Source organism: Periplaneta americana, chromosome 10 (genome assembly GCF_040183065.1).
Source record: "Periplaneta americana isolate PAMFEO1 chromosome 10, P.americana_PAMFEO1_priV1, whole genome shotgun sequence".
NCBI classification, from domain to species: Eukaryota; Metazoa; Arthropoda; class Insecta; order Blattodea; family Blattidae; genus Periplaneta; species Periplaneta americana.
The window spans coordinates 121,523,470-121,546,145 of NC_091126.1; the positions used below are offsets into that span (position 1 = coordinate 121,523,470).

Genomic DNA, 22,676 nt, shown 5'->3' on the forward strand with positions numbered 1-22,676 from the left:
TGTGAAACCAGGTAGTGGTACCACGAACGATGGCAACACTTCTCGCCGATTTTTCGAGAATTCAAAGAAATCGTCTGAAATAACTGGCGTTAATGAAGCTCTTATCCATCGTTTCTCCGTAATTTTGGACGTTATGTCAAGTGGATATAGCCTGAACATTGGTGCATTCAAAAAGTATGCCTTAGACACTGCTGATCTCTATGTGAAATTGTATGGATGGTCCTACATGCCTGCCACTGTCCATAAAATACTTATACATGGTGCAGATGTTATGAACAACATGATATTGCCTATTGGACAGTTATCAGAAGATGCTCAAGAAGCCAGGCATAAAGAGTACAGATTTTTCCGAGAACACAACACTCGAAAAACCTCAAGAATAAATTGTAACAAGACCTTTTGCACATGCTTCTAATTTCTTCTGATCCTCTTATTTCAAGCAAAAGGAAATTACCAAGAAAGAAAAGAAGTTCCCTTGGCAGTGAAGTGTTAGGTATGTTGGAAACACCGAGACTGGACAGCATTGCCCATGGTTCAACGGATGGGAGTTCAGAAGAGGATAGTGATTAAGGCCGTCTCTTCCTGTGATTGATGGGAAAGAATACCGTCTTCATTTTACAATAATATCAGGTAATTTATATAATATTTGTAGAAGTTAACAATGTTTATAAATTAGATGTATCTAAATATCTTGTAACAGTAGGGCATGTTCGTAAAAACTATAAATAATAATAATAATAATAATAATAATAATAATAATAATAATACATATTATACTTTCATTATCATTATCAACATGAAGTTGATATTTAGTTAAGTTAACTTCTGGTTGTATCGCATGTATTTTGATAGTATTATTATTAATATTATTATGATTATTATTATTATTATTATTATTATTATTATTAAATTTCACGTCTTGTTATCTTAAGAGTGTCAATTACTAACAGGAAAGTAAAAACAACCGATGCTATTGCCAGTAGAGAACAAAAAATAATTTTGTCCTCCTAAAATCGAGAAATTGACCACTGTGCAGCACTGCCATGGAAAAATTTTAAGACAGTACTTACCTTAAAAATACGCCTCATGTTAGTGTGTGCGTGTGTGTGTATATATATCCAGATTTTTAACCGTGTTGTTTAATTAATGTAGTACTGTAATTTTGATTTGAAAGATAATTAATTAAAAAATTAGGCCAAATTTTAAATTTATTTGTGAGAGGCCTAAATAAGTAACAAGTATTGTACTTAATCTTTCAAATGTGCCAAACTCCAAATCTCAACAATATGTAGACCCAGAATACCAAGTTATCTTACAGTGCGTAATTTCAAATAATCGTAACTACATAAAGTATTTGGACGTAAGAAAATGCGTCTCCTTATCTGATGCCTCGAATTCATAAAAAAATTTCATATTTACAGAAAGATCGTTTGTTGGTGTACCAACTGACATAGAATGACTCCTATATAAAGCCAGTTGTGTAGACAGAGTCGTTGCCCAGGGTAAACTGTAGTGGGCTGGTCTATACTACACTCATGGTGAAATAAGATGGAGATTTGTTGGATAGCTAGAGGGAAACTGGAGCTCCTGGAGAAAACCTTTGCATTACCTGGACCGTGACCAATGTAAGTCTTAAATCAGAAGTGCACTGGGGATTGAACCTGGGTCCACAGGATTGTAAGTCCAGTGCTTTAGCCACTGGACTACCAAGGAGGGTGAAGTTATTCTGACAAACAATATATGACCAGGCTTAGTGACGTCAGATGATTGACAGTAGGGAAACACAAGGAACTTGCACTGGGAATTGTCGAGGAGTTATAGCAGGTAGATTTAAACAAAGTCTTCCACTTGGTTAAAACCCAATAACTGTCATCCTGCTAGCTGGAATCTTTCTTAATCTATTATACAGTGAGAGAAAAATAAATACTGTACTGTACATTAAAAATAAACAAAGAAAGAAAAAGGACTAAAAATTCAAACACAGAAAATATGGGTTTGTTGAATATTTAACATTTCAGATAATTGACGGGATAATCAAAGTTTGACTGAAGTCTATTTCTAACATGAAAAGGCCATGTTTTGCCAAAAATTTACTGTAATCAGAGGTGAAGTGCTCTATATTTGCTACCATGACTATACAGTTCTGCAGGATATCTTGCAAAGACATAGGAGTATATAACAAGAACCAAGAGTACGATTCAAATACAGCTGCCAAATTTAGCTCACATGAATCATTTTCTCACAGGTTCTTTACATGCAGGCAATGATCTTGATACGCGAATTTTTCTGGCTTTGAACAATTTACAATGTGTCCAGTAGGCTTCCCCCCTCCCCCATTTATAAATCTAATTCTTAAAGATAATGCTAATTAAAACTGGTACATGAAACATTAAAAGTATGAATATGAGACTCACCCCAGATGTTCCTTGTCCGGACATCACGTTCATTAGGTTGAGGAATGACAAACCAGGAAACTGGTTTTCTGGACCAGGACCAGCACCAGCAGCTGGGGTGGTGCTACTGTGTGTGGATGGTGGAACACCTACAGGTCTTGGTGGAGGAGGAATGTGCATGGGAGGAGGCACCTGGAAGGAAAAGGACCCCATTCCCATGCCAGGAGAGGCAGCACGTATATTGCCAATCATGTTGGAAATGAAGTTGAGAAGGTTCTGAGGGGTCTGTGACTGTTGCTGAGACTGTGACTGAGTCTGAGATTGAGACTGGGACTGAGGATGTAGTTGGGGGCGGCTGCTGGAATCCTGAGGAGGCTGTGACTGCTGCTGTTGTTGTTCTGTGGCCGGCTCTGGTGTTTGAGTTTCGGCTTGTGGTTCTGTACTTGTGGCAGTGGTTGTGGACTGCTGCTGTACCTGCTGAGCTATCCTCTGTCGACGTCTGAATGTTCGCACATGATGTGAATTGCAGGGCAAAAAGGGGTCGAAGTTTGTGGAACCAAGCCCTACGAACAAGTGTATGTTCATGAAATAAGGAAGCCACATAAGAAATATTCATAATTTATCAAATTTTCATAATATCTCACGTATATATATATATATATATATATATATATATATATATATATATACTAAAGGCAGGTACTTGACTGTTCATCATACACCCATATGAAGCGAGATGTGCAAACCAATTTACCAACAGAGCTGTTGCCCAAGGTGCACCAGAGGAGGTTGGTCTATGCTACATCCACAATGAGACGAGACAATGGAGATATTTTGAAATACTACAAAGGAAAAGGAGCTTCCGAAGAAAACCCTTATGTTACTTGAATAACAGGCTTACCCAACACAAGTCATAAATCGAGGGTACACCAGAGATCGGGTCCACATCTGTGGAGTAATGGTCAGTGCGTCTGGCCACGAAACCTGGTGGCCCGGGTTCGATTCCCAGTCGGGGCAAGTTACCTGGTTGAGGTTTTTTCCGGGGTTTCCCCTCAACCCAATATGAGCAAATGTTGGGTAAGTTTCAGCGCTGGACCCCGGACTCATTTCACTGGCATTATCATCTTCATCTCATTCAGACACTAAATAACCAAAGATGTTGATAAAGCATCGTAAAATAACCTACTAAAAAAAACCAGGGATCGAACCAGGTTCACAGGATTATAAGTCCAGCACTGTAGACACTGGACCACCATAGCAGCAATTCTCACAAATATATTTACATGAAAACATGACACTTCTCGTTTTATCTGCAGGCCAGCTTACTTAAGGAATCACATAAGAGAGTGAATGATACATGAATATTTTAATGATACCAAAAATAGAGATCTAGTATCCTATGCTGGTACCTATTACAAATGTGAGTTTCTTGATGAACAGATAAAAATAACGTTGAATCATGAAAGTAATGCAATAGGTAGTGGGTGATCTGTTATGAAAAAACCTTATCATTGGAATTACCTCGTGATATAATATTAATCTATCCAAGGGGCTTTCATCTTACACAGAAACACCTCACGAATGAAACCATAAGAAATTATTAAGCATTTATTACAAATAAGTTTTAACATCCACACCCATGCACAAAAATTAAAAAAAAAAAAAAAAATGTATGTCTGTACATACATATAGGCGCATACACACACATGCACAAAATTTATAAAAATGTGTGTATGATGTATATATGCACTTACTCTTATAAAAATCCATACACTCTGGCTAATATTTACTCAGTTTTGTACACTAGCCTTCATAACCAGAAGAAAAATACAGGCATATTGTGCCATTTCATTTGGGCATGTCTTTCTTTTCCTTTCTATTTCTTTTACATTTTTCTATCTTTATACTTTTCTCTGTTAGTTTTAATTATTCTAACTCTTCATAGATGGCTTGTAGGTTTTTCCTTTCTGATCTAGTTGTTCTTACTTCTCGTAGATGGCTTCTTTCCTCTCACCTTTCTGTTTTCCCGTAGTCTATGGTGTTCTTTCTTGTAATCTGTGATGAGTTGAAAACAAGGGCCTAGCCTATGGCTGCCGAGTGATTGGTTGATTCCCTGGGGAGAATTTAGTATTTATTGCTGATTGGTTGATATCCTGGGGAGAAATTAGTATTTTTCATTACGTTTTCTGATTGGTTAAGATAGAGACGCCTAGTTTTTCTTTCGATTGTAGCGTCAGTCTGGTGGATGGACTCATTCAGGTGGGATGTGTGCTGGCAGTTGTGAATGTTCCGAAGGGCACGGGCTCGAATGTAGACCGGGGATCGAACAGGGTTCGATAGTTCTACTAGCAGCACCGTAGCCGAAAGAGTTGTGGGAACCTGCGATTGGATCGCGGAAGATATTCGTGTGGAGTTTAGCAGAGAGTTTTGTGATGTACTAATTATCTTGAACTGCATTCATTTTTTTGTCTGACTAGCGTGCAGTCAACTCTGGTTAAATACCGGTCGGTATTTTTATTTCAGGTTATTCCTTCTCTAGCTGTGATATAATTAAAAGTCTACCACAAACTACAAGGAATTCAGTGAGTTGGTTTTGGTTTACGTTTTACTTAGTTATTGCAGCAGAACGAATTTGACGAGTATGAAATTCACAATGAAGGCACCCAATGTTGTGTGACGTTTGAGGGGTGGCCAATTTGAGTGTAACGGCTGTGTGTGTGCTGAGGGTTGGTTATGTCAAGATTGTATGAAAAGATGGATGCCAGCGAGGGGGAGTACCTACCTATGTAAGGTAATTAGCTGGATTTGATTAACATTACTCTGTGAAGAAGATATTTTCTGTGCTACGAATTTATTTTGATTATTTATTCTAAATAAATGGTCGTGTTTAACATAGGGAGTGTGTGTTGTTACTCAACTACCTAGACACGTAGATTACCATCCTGATCATAACATTTCATGGCAGGGTTATCTGGTATTAAGAAGATATTTATCTTTTATTTCATTAACAAAGAAGACCAACCAGACCCAGCGACGGTTCAATGTTAGCAGGTTGCGTGGTTATGATCGGAGTTTGGAATCTCAAAGCCAAGGTACTTGGGTTTGTGCCGTTTTGTTGTTTTTTTTGTGTTTCAAGATGGATGCTGGAATGGTGGAGTGGCGTGCCCTCCGTAAAGATGAGTTGCTATATGAGCTGAGAGCACGTGGCGCGGAGGTTGACTCGAACGCAGATGTCACTACTCTCCTAGCCAAAGCTAGGGAACCAGGGTTCGTTTCCCAGCAGACTCCGTGGAAATACCCCCAGTACCGTATCGCTAGTGAACTTTTCAAATGTGTAGAAATCGTGGAGTCCTTTTCGGAATTTCTGGAGGAGTTGAGGGTCGATTTTCAGAAGGATCGTTTTAGAAGAATATGAAACAGGGTGATTCACTGGGAATTACGACTGAAAGATATACTCGAGGTTAAGTTGGAAGTTGTAGATAGGGAAAAGTTCGAGAAGGAAATGCAGAGATTGGGGATAGTGAAAATGGAAATGAATTTGAAAAAGAGTAGGAGCCAGGAGAGTCCGGTCAAGGGTCAGGAGACCACGAGAGAGCAGAAACAGGGTTCAGGGGTGGCCAATGAAGCTCAAGTCCCTGTGAAAGTTTCCAATCTCGACAGGAAGAAGGACTACCTTAACTTGATTTTTTCTAACATGCCTAATCCTTTTGAATCCGTTCTAAAGAAAGGGATGGTTTTCTCCGTTAGTAGTATACAGGCAGTCATGCATTTTCTGAGGGTGTTAGTGCAGCTTAAGGGTATATGTAGCTTTTCATTTGGATGGGGCCTTGCTATTACATCTAATTTTCCCTTTTGCTAATGGAGTGTTAACTAACAGAGTATTGGCGGCCATTGAAGATGAAAAAACCTTGCTAGATTTTCATAAGGGTATCCTGAACGAGTTCATTCCTGACAAGACTCATCTTCTGTTCGGGGAGTATTTCTACCGTAAACAAGGTGACAGTGAGACCCTACTTGAATACGTGGAAGAATTAAAAGTTATTAAAAAGGTTTTTGTAGCTGGGTTGACGGAAAGTCAGATAGTGGACGCTGCGTTGTCAGGGGCGCGCGATCCCGAGGTCAGGGCTCAGTACCTAAGCGCCAACCGGCCGCAGAACTTCCTTCAGCTCGACGCGTTATGTGTGCGGAATCAGGCGATACTAGATAGTGGTGCCCTGGCGGGAACCACCCCGACTAGATCCGTCATTTTGGGACAAGGCAATAGGTGTTTTGTTTGTAACAAAGCAGGGCATTTTGCCTTTGAATGTAATTGGCGGGGTCACGTGGAGCAAAATCAGAGAAAGAGTGAAGAAGTCGTTCGGGTTGTGTCTCGTGAGATAAGTGTCACTCCTCGCGGTCAGTGCCCCGTTGCTAGGGTTCAGTTAGGTGGAGAGTTAGTGGAGGTGTTGTTGGACACGGGCAGTGTCGTGTCTTTGGTTAGTTTAGAATTAGCGTGGAAGAAGGGATGGGAGATTACCCCCGGGAACATGGTGTTGTTCTCGGCTACCTCCCAGTCTCTTTCGGTCAGTGGTCGTGTGAGTTTGAAAGTTAAGGTTGGACAGGTAGTTTGCGAATTTAGTTTCTGGGTTGTCGAAGGTTTGGTTAACCCCGCCATCTTTGGCGCTGATTTCATGGCAGAGACGGGGCTTATTGTAGACATCCCACAGGAGGAATTTTATTTTTCACATGCTTCGGAGGTCAAATTCCCCTTTGCTAATCGATGTAAGGCACCCAAACTGCTTCCAGTTGGGGCATCGGTGGACCTTGTTGCTCATAGGGATGAAGGGGAAAGTCAGGAAGTAGATTCGAGTTCCTTGGGGAAAGATCGGGTCAGCGTTGGTCAGCCGGAACTGAGTGGTTCTCTGATTGGACTTCCGGAGTTGAATGAAGTTCCCTTGCCGTTTTCAGGAGTTACGAAGTCTCTACACCATGATCCAGATCCCGAAGTCAGTTTGGAACGTTTTCGGGAGGAACGGGATAGGATAACTTGCGACTTGGGAAAGGGTATAACTTGTTATACCACTAAAAGTTATCGGGAACTGAAGCCAGGGGTTACCAGGAGATTTGCAGCTGCCATGTCAGTTCCCTGTTTAAGGTTGGGTTTTGTGGCATCCAAGAAGACCTTCTGTGCGCCCACGTTTCTTTGCTTAAGGAAGTGCGGGGTGCGCTGCTCCAACCACATGGTCAGGGGTTTTTCCCCATGAATGTAATACCCGTGTGGTTGCCAGGTTAAGAATAGCACCACTGCAGCCCATGCATGAAGTAAGAGTCTTCTAAAATGGGCACCTTTTCCCCCTAAGGGAATGTAAAAGGGGAAAATGTTAGGTTAAGTTATGTGAGTGTGGTCTGGTCAGTTTAGTCGTCCCAGGGTTTTGCATTGTGACGGACGGCGAAACGACACTGAAGACGGATTTTGGGAGTGAGTCAGAGAGGTTGCGTGAGTGAGGTCTGGTCAGTTTGGCCATACCAGGTTTTTCATTGTGACGGATGGCCAAACGACACTGCAGACGGAATTTTGTGTTCAGATCAGAACTGGTTCGGGTTTCTGATAACTGTTATTACAGAGCTGTATGCCTAAATGTCTCATTTGAGCATTTAGTGAGCTAAGGGTTGTTTTCATAGTAAGGTAGATTACACCAAACGGTGGTACTTACTAAAACTACCAAGTAAAAGTTTGTGCTAGAGTGTATCATGAGTGGACGGTGTGATGAGTACTGTGTACTAACCTGGTTTTGTCACGAAGGAGTGTGTTATCTTTCATATTCATGAACGGGCAGTAGACACATATATGATTGTGCATATCATCAAGAGGAAGTGATAAAATGGCTGAAAAGACTATTATACCAGAAATGGTCATATGTGAAGCAAGTTTGTATTGTTTACGTGTTTTCCTTCATTTCAAGTTTATCTTATTCACTTTGACATTGTTGTATTATTAAGTATTTCTATGTTTTTGAGTTCTATATTGTTGCGTGTGTTTTTAGTTCTAGGTTGGCTTTTAAGTATCATCACAGCTCGAGCTAGTTATTTTGGGGGTCGTTTATTCGCAAAATTTATCTTTTCCTTTTTCTCTTCTCTCTTTATATGTTTTATCTTCTTCTCTTTCGTGTCCTCTATCTTTTGTAGCTTACTTTCTTTCTAATTTCTTTTCTCTACTTGTAGTTTCTCTTCTACCTTTCTGTCACTTTAAGATGTTGCTGTTTATGTTTGGCTTTGTTGCATCAATCACGTTTGTGGTGGATATATTTTTACTGATTGCGCTGAAGGTGGAAGTGTGCTGTGACTATAACCTAGAGGTCCGTGGATCGAAGGAATTTAGTTGGTTGGGGTGACTGTGACGGACTGCAGTCAATCCAAAGGGCCAAGTGGGTCGCGGGGGAGCACGGTGGGGATACCGCCTCTACCCGTGGACACTTGGTCCCTAAACGATTTATGTTCGACCATCTGGATGGGTTGCAGCAGTGGCGGCAGTGCTGGTTGTGCACTTGGAAGATACAGTATCTAGTGGCTTGTGATGGGACATAGCTGGGGATGAGTTCCCTTTTTGGTAGCCTACTTGTCCAAAAGCATCTTTGGACCTAGAGTTGGCGCTGTTCAGGAACTGCGCCAGTTTTGGAGGGGAGTCTGTGCCGTTTTATTTCGGCACGTCTTTCTTTTCCTTTCTATTTCTTTTACATTTTTCTATCTTTATACTTTTCTCTGTTAGTTTTAATTATTCTAACTCTTCATAGATGGCTTGTAGGTTTTTCCTTTCTGATCTAGTTGTTCTTACTTCTCGTAGATGGCTTCTTTCCTCTCACCTTTCTGTTTTCCCAAAGTCTATGGTGTTCTTTCTTGTAATCTGTGATGAGTTGAAAACAAGGGCCTAGCCTATGGCTGCCGAGTGATTGGTTGATTCCCTGGGGAGAATTTAGTATTTATTGCTGATTGGTTGATAACCTGGGGAGAAATTAGTATTTTTCATTACGTTTTCTGATTGGTTAAGATAGAGACGCCGAGTTTTTCTTTCGATTGTAGCGTCAATCTGGTGGATGGACCCATTCAGGTGGGATGTGTGCTGGTAGTTGTGAATGTTTCAAAGGGCACAGGCTCGAATGTAGACCGGGGATCGAACGGGGTTCGATAGTTCTACTAGCAGCACCGTAGCCGAAAGAGTTGTGGGAACCTGCGATTGGATCGCAGAAGATATTCGTGTGGAGTTTAGCGGAGAGTTTTGTGATATACTAATTATCTTGAACTGCATTCATTTTTTTGTCTGACTAGCGTGCAGTCAACTCTGGTTAAATACCGGTCGGTATTTTTATTTCAGGTTATTCCTTCTCTAGCTGTGATATAATTAAAAGTCTACCACAAACTACAAGGAATTCAGTGAGTTGGTTTTGGTTTACGTTTTACTTAGTTATTGCAGCAGAACGAATTTGACGAGTATGAAATTCACAATGAAGGCACCCAATGTTGTGTGACGTTTGAGGGGTGGCCAATTTGAGTGTAACGGCTGTGTGTGTGCTGAGGGTTGGTTATGTCAAGGTTGTATGACAAGATGGATGCCAGCGAGGGGGAGTACCTACCTATGTAAGGTAATTAGCTGGATCTGATTAACATTACTCTGTGAAGAAGATATTTTCTGTGCTACGAATTTATTTTGATTGTTTATTCTAAATAAATGGTTGTGTTTAACATAGGGAGTGTGTGTTGTTACTCAACTACCTCGACACGTAGATTACCATCCTGATAATAACGTTTCATGGCAGGGTTATTTGGTATTAAGAAGATATTTATCTTTTATTTCATTAACAAGGAAGACCAACCAGACCCAGCGATGGTTCAATATTAAAATGTGAACAAACCACCATCCTCTGATTTCAACTCTCTATCAGTTAAAAGCAGCAATATTCAGTTCTGGAATACGACCATATAGTGTCAAATTAGAAAAGAAAGAACATTAACTTTGTGTTACTACACATTTCTGCAACACACTGAATAATTGTCAACTACTTCAAACAGTAGGCTTCGGTCAACCTAGTAACACAAATATGAAACTATTTTTAGATTCGCTAAAATATGCTAGTTACAGGAGTGTCCCAGAGGTTATGGGATAACCCTCCCTTTCTCTCTGTCTCTCTCTCTCTCTCTCTCTCTCTCTCTATATATATATATATATATTATATAGCCTTTTATTCTCGAAAATTATGATACTGGTTGTTCATAAAAAATGCTGATAACCAAAACCTATAAGAATTGATTGTTAGCAGTACCACCATTTCCCGTAACAAACCAGAAGTAAGGCACACTTAAATACCATCAACCTGGACCAGGATCGAACCCGCAACCTTGGGCACAGAAGGCCAGCATTCTACAGACTGCGCCACTGAGGCAGACTACTGCGAGTTTTTTCGCATCTATGGACAGATAAGATTTTTCATGCTTTTGCTCTGCAATGTGCTTGTGTGGAAGTAAACGGGAAAGAGGCTGTTAAAGTACATGCACAGTGTGTCACACCACTCTGTATGATTGTAGGTATGTATCCTTTCAGCATATATTTTCCCCCCTCCCCCCAAAAGGTTGGCATTTGACTTTTAGTTCATTCACTCAGTGAAGAATAGGAGGAACATGTCACACTTGTAGACTCTTTGCCATGGAATGCTGCCCTTGGTGCACCAAGGGATGTGGTCTATAGCGCACCAGTGTGATGATTTATGAAGCAATGGTGGAATGCCAGTAGGGAAAATGGAAATACCCCACAAAAACCTACCACCTAACACCAGCTTTGTCCATCACAAATTCCTTGTGGACCCACTGGGATTCAAGCCCAGGTTACAAGTATGAAATGCAGATGCTCTAGTCATTCAGCTAGCAGCAGGCCTACATCTACAGCATTTATGTTAAAGTACATTACTGTAAGTTATTTTTAACATCAAAAGGAGTTTACCACAGTATATCCTCAGGGTAAGTGATAACTGGGTTTTTAAAATCTTATAATTAGAAGTGTCAGTGTAATTCTACAGAGAATGAAATACTTAGGGCCTGTACTACGACTCTCGGATAAAGTTCTAGTTTAAACTTATCCGGCAGATGGCATATTTATCCGGAAGTTGGGTTATAATTGCGTACTACGACTTTTGGTTATGTGCAATCTGGAGGCTAAACTTCCAGATTAGCAATCCGGAAGGCAGAGTGGCAGATAGGTGTTATCCGGAGGTTGGAACTCGGTGTTGAAATCAAGATGGCTGCACGTCGTACAGCTGGTCATTTGAAGGATCAATTTAATTTTGATACTGATTCTGATGATAAGTTCTGGAGCAGATGCTTCGTTATATCAGAACAGCAAAACGAATTAGGCTGCGTCCAAATAATTTTGAAGAGTGGGATGACGAGAAATTTTTTAGACAGTTTCGAATAATGAAACCTACTACATGAAATCAATTATCAACTGAAACAAGACACAGATCGTAAGTACAGAGTTAATAATAAGCTACACTATTTCTTTAGGTATTACATTAATATTTTGTATATAATAGCAATATAATAATTATTTTGAAGTACAGTAACCTGTAATAGGCGTACAGTAGAAGTGAGGTTAGAATGTTGCTTCATGCAGGTGTTCTGTTGTCCTTACAAGGTATTAAGGTGATTAATATAATAATATAGGGCAACCTACAATAAGTTTCAAAATACTTTTATATAAAAAATAATAATAACCGTATATAATATATCAAAAACCTTTATATGGTAAACTATCATTTCTTCACAATTGCGTTACCACTTTAAGATACAAATGTATTCACATATTTGGCTTCTAGTCAAGTCATATGTACTGTAAACGAAAGAAAAATTGAGTGCCGACACCAATTTCCCAAATAAAGGTGAAAAGTTGCTGTGAAAGTGGAGTCCGGTGGAGAGGTACGGGTAGGCAGGATCGCTCTGTCGAGATAGAAGGGGTAGGCGGCAGGGAAGGGCAGCACATTCATTTCATTACTGTGTTTCCTTACTAATTAAAGGGAAAAGACAAGTTTTCGTAAGATCGAGTTAGTGACAGGTTAGGTTAGTATGATTTGCATATATTTACAATTGTCTAAAAAAAAAATGTCAAAACTACATCCAAACCTCTCTCTTCCAGGCTATCCTGTAGGGAGTCCTTGCCTTCTTTTGGTAACGCTATTGTAAATATTTACCGGTAAAGGTGTAACCAAATCTAATTGTTTGTTCATTTTTCCAGAAATAATGCCTTATCTCCAATGACCCAATTACTATTGGTATTGAGATTCTATGCCACTGGGAGAACATTGACAACAGTAGGAGATTTTTGTGGGGTCCACGAAGTTACAGCAGGAACTGTTGTCAATCGAGCTAGTGCTGCACTTGCTGCTTGGTTTAATTGAAGTGATTACTTTTAATGCTTCATTGGGAGTAGTTTTATTTGCTCCAGTAATTAAGTGCAAGGCTTGTTTTTTTCTTCCGAGGGATTCTGTCTCTCTTTTTGATGCTGTTACGAATACTTCTGAATAGTATTTTAATACAGGTTTTATGTACATATTATAGGTCTTGATTAAAGTTTTCCTAGAACTGTCTGCTAGTTGTTTAGTCAACTCTCTGAAGATAGATTGGAATATCAATAAGGCATCACTCATGAGACAACTGTCAGGAGATAATGTGGTAGGGTGGCAAGTTCCCTTCTCCTTCCTTGCATATATCGCTCGCCAGTAGGAGTAGGCCTAACATATTTCACTAATCAGACTTAAGATATGCTTGCTATATATTATTATTTAACAAACTGTAACAGTTTATTGAATTTTAGACGTGACAGTTTTTCTTCATTTCCTGAAAGTTTTGGAATTGGCATTTATGTTTTGCAAGGGAGCTGTTTCATTCACGCTAGGCCTAGTGATTCATGTATGCAAACATATTCATATCGTTACTTTAAAATATATTTTATTGCTGGGATCCCTCACAGTGATCTCTTAACAGGCTAATGCACTGTATCTGCAATTCAAATTTATTTTACATAAGCAAAATATGGTAAAACAACATTTTTCAAGAGGCACATTAATTGAACCGTCGGCTGGAACAACGTTATAAGTTACATTTGGTCAAATTTACAGGAGCTGCAAAAATGTGTATGCGTACAACTTTGTTCTTATGAGGGTAGCAAACTTTTGAGTGGACAGTTGCAAGCCAAGGAGTATAGCAAGGTAACATGACATACAACATTATTACACGGAAACACACCGAATGAAAATTTTGTAACTTACAACGTTGTTCCAGCTGACGCTTCAATTGTATTCAGGTACTCTGTGAATGTGTAATTAAAACAAGAGAGATGGACTATAGCTGCAATTAAATTTAAAATTTATTTATTTATTTTGTGTAAACAAAACACGACATTTTTCAGGAGACACAATAAGCATAATCATTTATTACATCCACTGTCTCATTATATATGCTATGGTACATGTCATATTTACAAATTAATAATATGCAGGCTAATACATAAGAATACATAGTAACTGTAATTAAACACAACACAAATATATATGCAAATACACAAAACTTGGAAAACTGTGGCAGAGCCAACTTCAGCTATAAGCCCCATTTGTTAGAGATCTGCACGGGCCATAATTCTTAGGCCCGGCCCATCTCGGCCTGATCTGAACCAGACCCGAACCCAACCAGAAACCTTAGATTAGCTTATAATTATCACCTGACTCGAACCTAATCCTGAAGACTAGCAGATAAAGCAGAGACAATAGGGATCAAGAACAGCTGCAAGAGATTATCACTCCATTAGAAGGATGAGAAGAAGTAATCTCCCAGTCATCCAGGTCAAACAAATCTGGTCAACAAAATTAAACATATTTTTTGTTAAAACATAAAGAATGGGTGATTATTGTAGCATTTACTTTCTGCCACTAATTGAAGATGTCCTTGTAGATGGACCACCCATTAAAGAGGAGGAAAAAGTAATGTAAAAACTCCAAATGTTACTTTTGATATTCCAAACCCCATCTCTTTCCAAACATAAGGACATGACTTACTTTTATTTCAAATCATTCTTTGTTATAATGTTAGCATCCAACTTTCAACTAATGTATTTTTTAAAGAAATCACTGTAATAGTATTGAAGTTCATGCATTTCTAACATCTCAAGTATAATTAAGTCAACATTAGACTTACAGTTCACAAATGGAGAAAGATTTTTCAATGTGGCTAATGCATTCCTCAGAGGCTTGCTTTTTCTTTATTTTTTTTTAAGCATCCTTGGGGTGTAACTCGATCAGCTATTATCCCATTATCAGCTGAAATATTTATATATGCTTATATTCAGACCTTTCTGGGTTTAGCCTATACTACTTACACTGAATAAACCAGTAATTTCACTTAAAACTTACTTTCATTACACTGTGTAGACACCCGTACAGTGGAAGACCTTCATCTGCTGCACCAGCTGACTCTGTAATATTTTAAGAGTGGAATTAATTCTTAAGATAATTAATTCTGGAGAAAGATGATGTTTTATCATAAATGTGTGGACACTTCAAAGTCAGCAGCTGTAACAGTATTGTATTTTCTAACGTGCTATTAATCCAAACTCATTTTTAACAATAAGAAAGTAACGCTGCAATAAAAAAAAAAGAGAGAAAAAACCAAGCAAATAGTTCTATTGGAAATAGAGTGTAGTCAGTTTCTGTTTTATCTTATGAAAAGATATTTTTCAGTTTTTCTGTACACAAGAAATCATTCACAAGTTTCCTTACAGTAAAATTGAAATACAACTTAACATAATGTGGCCTAATCTGATTACAAACCCATTGCAGAGAAATCTCAAAATAAATTCTTCAGTTCAGTGTATTTTCTATTTTTAGGCCTACATTTATAAATTTCAAATTCCTACTCAAATCCCACATAATATTATAATACAATGATGTTTACTTTTTATGACATCCATTTCTTGTACCATTTCATCATTATGTACAATTTATATTTTAACATTTTTTTTTGCATCTAATTTATCTACTGCTTGCTACAGATTTCATATAGTATGTGTGTTAGTTTTATTTTCAACATGTTGGCTGAAAATGTGTTTACATGTTACAGCTATTTCAGATTGGAAAAGTAAGCATCATATGTAGAATGTGAAAGAACGTTTTGTAGTATAAATAAAATTACCTGGAGATATTGTTGGGATGTCCAGTTTCACTTCAAAAACTAAAGAATTGCACTGTGAACCTGAATGGTACTGTAAATAAAAAAGAAATAATAGTATTATAATGTAATACCGACATTAAATTAAATTTGTATAACAATTTTCAAGAATCTAATATTTTTTTTTATCTCTAAAGCTCATCATCTCCTTCTTCTGACTCTTAATTCCTTACACACTAACCTCATTCGTGTTATTAGCTGCACTGGTATCAGTGGAACTTGGTTTAGTTACTACTTCGGCTGTAACAAAAGTAAGTAAATAAATAAATGAGTGAATGAATGAATAAATAAATAAATAAATAAATAAAAAGAATTCAAACTTGTGTTATACAATTTCCTCTGCTTATTATTTAATAATTGTATAACTTAACATATAAATGAACTTATACATTGAATATGAATCAAAATCACTGAGAAATCACTCAATTGATAGAATTAAATCACTTACCTTGGATAAGTTTGGATTTGGTTTTGCTTCAGTTGGAGGGGCTCCAATTGTTTGTAGCCTGCATTGTTTCTCTGCAGCAGCAATTTTATTTGTGTTCTTTTCCAAGAATTCAAAATTGCTTCTCAGCTGTTTTCAGGTCCTTGTATTTGTGCTGATGTTACTATATTCTTCCAATGCTTCATTCTATAATACTAAAAAGGAAGTAAAACTAGGTTAATTCCATATGCAATCTACAACATTAGGAAATATACTGTATTTCTCTTTTTCCCTTATCTAAGTTTCTATACCTAAATAAGCAAATGCTTTTGATGGATGATTGTCAGTACAATATCAAACATATGACTATACTGTACATAGAAACTTTGGAAAAAAAACTTAATATCTGCTGTTTCTGTGTTATATTACGAGGTGTTGAATGTGCATTACAAACAGATAGGCCTATTGCATTTTAGTGGAAACGTCTCTCCACCTCATGCTGTTCTTTTAAAAAATAACGTTAGGCCCTATCTGTGATCGAATGGTATTATGGGCCTAATACAAAATATCCGCCCACTTATTAACAGTAAAATACGTAGGCCTAACATACTGAAATATTGATAATTTGCTAGGAACAATGTACCTTGCTGTACTAATGTTGGTTAGAAATCCCAGGCCAAAGACATAATTCATTATTATCAGTATCAGTGAACTTTTCTTTTTTAAACGAGTTATTGTGCCTTCGACCCATGATTTGCAGCCGTGAAGTACACTATTTCTAAAAAATTACCGAAATAGGCCCTATTCACTAATAATGTAGGCTATACAACAAACTGAAAGCACACTTAATATTAATTACAATACAAAAATAATTGCCACCTACACTTCTTGTGCAGTTACACGTGAATAAAACAATGATTATGGAGAAAAACGCACTTTTGCTGGAACCCGCACCCGTCCTGTTTAGGCCTATTAATTAAAACCAAAATACTACCATATGGTAGGAATTATTACTATTCGAAAAGAAACATAACCTTTAAAATCTTACCTTTTGCTTCCATGTAAAGTTTCTTCATACAGTATATGTAATTTTCTGTTCTTCACTCTGTTATTTTTTGGCTGGAGCTTCAGTATTATAATAAATAATAACAATAATGCTTACAATAAAACCTCAAAATAAATAGTGCCATATAAACACGGAACATAAACATGAAATACGCGGGGAAAGGTATACCAACGCAATAAATTTCACTACATTTTCAGTAACTTCATTGCCAACGTAATAAAAATGTTACTATATCTTCCGGATAAGAATCCTGCAGTTAAAATCCGCTGGTAGTACAGAACAAAATATTTAACTTCCAGATTGCTAAACTGGAGTATACGAATCTGGAGCTTTAACAGGCGATCGTAGTACAGGCCCTTAAAGATCTATTTCGAATGAAATGATTACTAAGCCATAAACTGAATATTATTTCTTAAAGTTATATATTGGTACAGCAATATGTTCTACGCCATATATTAAGTGCTTCATTCAAGAATGAATTTCACGTGCACTTATAAAATTAACTGCTAATATATGAATTGCACTAATCACTTTCTATGTAAAGTTGTAGAACATAAAAATAACATTTATAAACTGAATTAAAAAAAATAGGTACTGTTCTTAATTGTAATGACCATACTTGCTAACTTTTTATGTTGTATGTGCATGCATATATCTATTCTACACTTTTCAGTCACAAAAATAAGAGCTACATTCAGTTGCTTCATACATAACTAAATCAATGAATTTTCATTTTTAGAACATGTTTTGAACAAGTATACTTCGTGACAAAACATAACAGCCATTTCTCCTGGAAGGAAGGTCATAAATACTCACCCTGCATTATTATTTTAAGCATCCACAGTGGGCAACACCTTCTTCTTATGGCACTGTACGTTAAGTAAATAGCAGGTGAAATCATCGATGAGAGTGTAATGGAGTGGTATGAGGTAAAGGCTATCATGTTCTGTCATCAACTATAACATCTTTATGGATTGTTTAAACTTTAACAGATAAAAATGTTATAGCTCTCATAATTCTTCAAATACTATAAATGTTTACTGGATTTCATTACTTCAAGCATCCTGTTTCGGACATGTCGAACTTTTTTGTCTTGGGATTGTGTTCTGGTCTTTCTACATTTTAGGATATTTTTTCCAAATTACATTTTATTTTATATATCTGTTGGATAATTTCACTTTTTAACGTATTTATTTCTGAGCACTTTCAACTGAACTTCTAAACTAGTGAGAAGTTTTAAATTCCTAAATATTTCAGCTAAATTCAATGAATATGGGCACATCACTATCCTTGCCTTCTTAATCTAAAGTGGGCTATACTGTATACAGTATGTGTATGCACAGTAATGATGTCTTAAATTCAGTGTGTATTTTTCAATAATGACTTTAAACATCTTTCCTGTTTATGAAGTAAAAAAAGTTTTTATGGACATTCACAAGACACTAAATTCTCAATATTACAAGATATTGAATTCTCATTAGCTTAAATTGTGAAGTACCCTGCATTGTAGCCGGTGCAAGATGCACATGTGGACGTGATGTGGAACGTGTCTGAGTGGACGTTGTGGGATGTGTGGCTGTATTTCCACGGGCCTGGCTATTCTGTCCTCCTGCACTCACACCCGTGCCTGTGGTCTGCTGTGTTGTTATGGTGCTGTTCTGTGCAGTGCTTGTCCGACCAATTACATGTCCTGCCACAGCTTGCATCAAGTTCTGTATGAACTCAGGAGGTGGTGGTGCACCCCATGGGAAGTTGTTGCCTACAACTGACAAAATATAGCTTCATTAAATTCATGTTTTTGATGTAAATACATCTTAATTCGAGGAACAATTGGTGAGAAAATGTCACATTTAGTATAACATGGAATTAAAAAAGTCTCTACTAGATGCTGCACATGTGAAAGTATATTTCCTTTTTACATAACAGAACTCCCAACTGCAGGTTATTTTATATTATTGAGACCATTGGATAATTGAGAATAGTTTTAAAACTTAATGGTTGCTTAATATTAATGTTCAAATAAGAAAATATAAGCAGTCTTGTAAGATAAAACTAAAAATTTTAAAATTTTTGAGTAAGTAAACAACTCAATACTTTTAGGTTATTTCGGATGTATGTGAATACTTCGCTATTTACGCACCTTTTCCAACATTCTGCTACGAACAACCAAAACAGCATATATCTTTATGAATTTAAATAAAAGAGCGTATAAAACATTTTCAATTACAATCACCTCAGTGTTTTTATCTAGAAATTTAATTCCTAAAATTACTTCTGGAACAATAAATTATTAATTCAAAATAAAAAGTTGATTTTGGGAAGTCAATATAGGCATTAAACTTTATTTATTATTATTATTATTATTATTATTATTATTATTAGAGAGTTGGTCAAACTTTTACAGAACCACCTATATGGACTTTAATTCAGTGTACTGAAAAAACTGACGCACCATTATCATTTTTCTTTTCCTTATTAGCTTTCATTGCTTCTTTACTTGTTTGTAACTTTTCTTATTCTGTGAATTGCCACTGTTTGTTTGTTTACTTGTCATTTTTCTTACTCTGTTATCTTTCATCATCTATTTGTTCTTTTTTTGTTTTGCATGCTTTGTCTAATGGTAGCCTCTAATTTGAGGAAGTCTGGTAAATAAAGAATGCTGCTGCTGCTGCTGCTGCCTCAATGCTTTCTGAATTAAACTTTTCATAAACATTTGCAACATTATTTTATTAACTTTTCAAACAGCAAATGTGTGGCAACAAACGAAATTTTGCTTATAATGATTATTGATCACTCATTGTTATCGATTCAGTTAGGTTCAGCCATGCTGTTACAAATGTGTACAAAGTGATAGAAGAGAAACATTTTACACTTATTCCATCACCATGCAACAGAACAGTAACAAAATGATTCAATTAATGCAATATGGTCAAATGACTTTGTCGAACGCTTGCCAACAACAACAACATAATTTGGATTTATATATAAAAAAAAAGATCTTTTGCCTACGTGGTTCCTTATAATCATCATCAATATCAATGCTACTGTTGCTAGTATTCAGGATGACTTAAAATAAAATATTTCTCTTAAAATCCACACCAATATCGAATAGCCTCAACTAAGCACAGCACAACTACTGCAACAATAAATTGTCAACTTATGTCATACGAAACATGAGATATCAGAATTTAATGAATTTGTAGAATTGTCAACAAATGAATTGACACATTTTTCTATTTCATAAAATTAAATACGTCAGAAAAGTCTTGATAAATTGTAAAATTTTTATGGAATCTGACAAATTGTCACGACAATTTGTAGAATTGTCACAATTTTTCTTGACAAGCAGAATGCTTTATGAAACAGAAATTTGACAATTTGTAGTCATCATTTGTTATTTGTCAAAATGACATATTTGCAATTGTCAAATTTTATGAAATAGGTCCCTAATTGTGTAGTTAAGAATAAAAATGTTCAAAACAAGAATACTAGTTAGTGGCTCAACTGTACAGTAGTAGCAAAAAAACACCGACCCTTGTAGCTGATTTCAGAGCCTTGTTCACTCCAGAGCACGATAGACTGGTAACTAAGACTTTCGTGGTTCGAATCCTCCTGGAAGGAAACTTTTTTTGTTCCTTATTCAAATTTATTCCCAATACATTTCGATTGCTGGTAAAATTCATGTTCTGGGAATAAATAATTAGTTGATTAAGTAGTAAAATATCACTGCAATTGAAAAGTATTGGGAATAAATTTGAATAAGGAACAAAAAAAAAAAGTTTCCTTCCCAGGCAGGATTCGAACCACGAAACTCCTAGTTACCAGTCTATCATGCTCTGGAGTGAACAAGGCTCTGAAATCAGCTACAAGGGTCGGTCCAGTTTTTTGCCACTACTGTACAATGTGGGAAAAAGGAAAGTATAATAAAGAATAAAATTTTAATATAAAGTACTGTACCAATCTCTCTGCTTCAATATTTATTTCACAATGCAAATGGAAGTCATCCATGCGCCTGCACATTAGAGACTACTATGTACTACTATATTTATTTCACTCATCTGGTTCCAATGTTACAGAAAATTATCTTCAAAATAATATAGTTATCACTTCAATTATTAATTTCACCATTTTACATTCTCACAATACATACCTCCAGGATCTACACCACCTTGTGCACCAGATGCATTCCCATTTGTGACAACTGTTGCTTCCAAAGAATCAATGGTGATGCTCCCCGGGCCCACTTCCATGAAGAATTCTACATTTCCTGGGGTAATGTTGATTGTCGGCTGAGGAACAAATCCTTGATCTGCACTCTGAGCTGTAGGCAGATTATCTCATCTTATTTACACTTATTCACCTTTGCAAGAGGACATTAGTTCAATATTTCATGTTCTGATATTATGGAATTCTGAACTTCATATTTGTTGTACTGAACCATATTCTTGAGGAAAACATTCCAGCTTTGAAATCTTCTTACTATAGTTTGAATTTCGAACAAGTACAGGTAAAAGTAATGCGTCACATATGCATAAGAGGTTAGCTGTAATCTGGGTCCATTTACTGAACTGTCAGGGTTAGTATAATATAATAGATAAAAAATCAGAAAACCATCTTTCTTAATTCGGATTAGTACAAAATATATATATATATTTACAATGTTGTATAAAACAAAAAACTGTGTGTAATATCAACATGCATTTTGTGCTATTATGTTGAGGAACTGTAGAAGTTTCGATAAGATACACTGTTGGCATTACTGCATTGATTGTTGTGTTGGTGCAAGCATAACAGCTAAGATGGCTATCTGTGATTGTGCTGTTAGGTTGAGGCACTGCCTCAGCCGCATAGGGAATGGAGGAACTCCATCTTCCAACAGGATGACTGGCACCAGGGTGTTATAAATTACCTGAACAAAACACTTCCAAAGCGCTGGACTGGCCATGCAACAAACGATAAGACAACTGCACTCTCACATGCTAGCCACTAAGAAGCCTCGATCTCACACCGTGCAACTTCTTTCTTTGGGGATTTGTGAAACACAATGTTTACTTCTCCTAGTGATTTAGATGAGTTGAAACAACATATCACGATTGCTGTGGCTGGTGTCGATGCAGGTATGTTACACTGGGTTTGGGATAAACTAGACTATCTCCTTGATGTGTGCCATGTGATACAAGAGCACATATTGAACATTTGAGAGTTTCCAAAGCAAACTTGAAGAATTACTTCATAAAAGTGTAAATTGATTCCTGATAATGTTAATATTTTTGTATTTACAAAACACTGAAAGTGTCTATTTCTTTTGTACTAACCCTGTATAACAAGAAGCAACTGAAGGTGTATGTTCTTAAACTCAGCATTTTATCATATACAACCCAGAGATATTAGAACTTTTTTTTGTTCATTCTCCTTTTCTTTTTCCCTTACAATCTTGAGTTCAATCCATCTCCTGAAATCTTAAGGCCCGCTTCCACTTACCAGAATTGAATCGAACAGAATTTCTCTTCGCAATGTATTTAAATGGAAGATACCAGAAAGTGACATGTCGAAT

At 36.9% G+C, this 22,676-nt stretch overlaps 1 protein-coding gene and 2 long non-coding RNA genes across 5 annotated transcripts in view; 1 reads left to right on the forward strand and 2 right to left on the reverse strand.

The window, feature by feature from the left end:
- The window catches only part of LOC138707990 (large proline-rich protein BAG6), a 124,334-nt gene that overhangs the window by 50,478 nt on the left and 51,180 nt on the right, over nt 1-22,676 (reverse strand). For all 3 annotated transcript variants that reach the window (XM_069838091.1, XM_069838089.1, XM_069838090.1), the window contains exons 11-13: nt 21,273-21,443; nt 18,621-18,887; nt 2,415-2,956 (exon numbers count right to left, since the gene is read on the reverse strand). In XM_069838091.1, the coding sequence (XP_069694192.1) occupies nt 2,415-2,956; nt 18,621-18,887; nt 21,273-21,443 (980 nt within the window). The remainder of the gene's footprint in view (nt 1-2,414; nt 2,957-18,620; nt 18,888-21,272; nt 21,444-22,676) is intronic.
- Nucleotides 11,461-12,998, forward strand: LOC138707992 (uncharacterized). The gene is made up of 2 exons (XR_011334518.1): nt 11,461-11,881; nt 12,649-12,998. It is a non-coding gene; the product is annotated as an uncharacterized lncRNA (long non-coding RNA).
- Nucleotides 13,762-18,612, reverse strand: LOC138707991 (uncharacterized). The gene is made up of 6 exons (XR_011334517.1): nt 17,105-18,612; nt 16,081-16,271; nt 15,814-15,872; nt 15,597-15,666; nt 14,819-14,880; nt 13,762-14,725 (listed from the first exon to the last, which is right to left on the reverse strand). It is a non-coding gene; the product is annotated as an uncharacterized lncRNA (long non-coding RNA).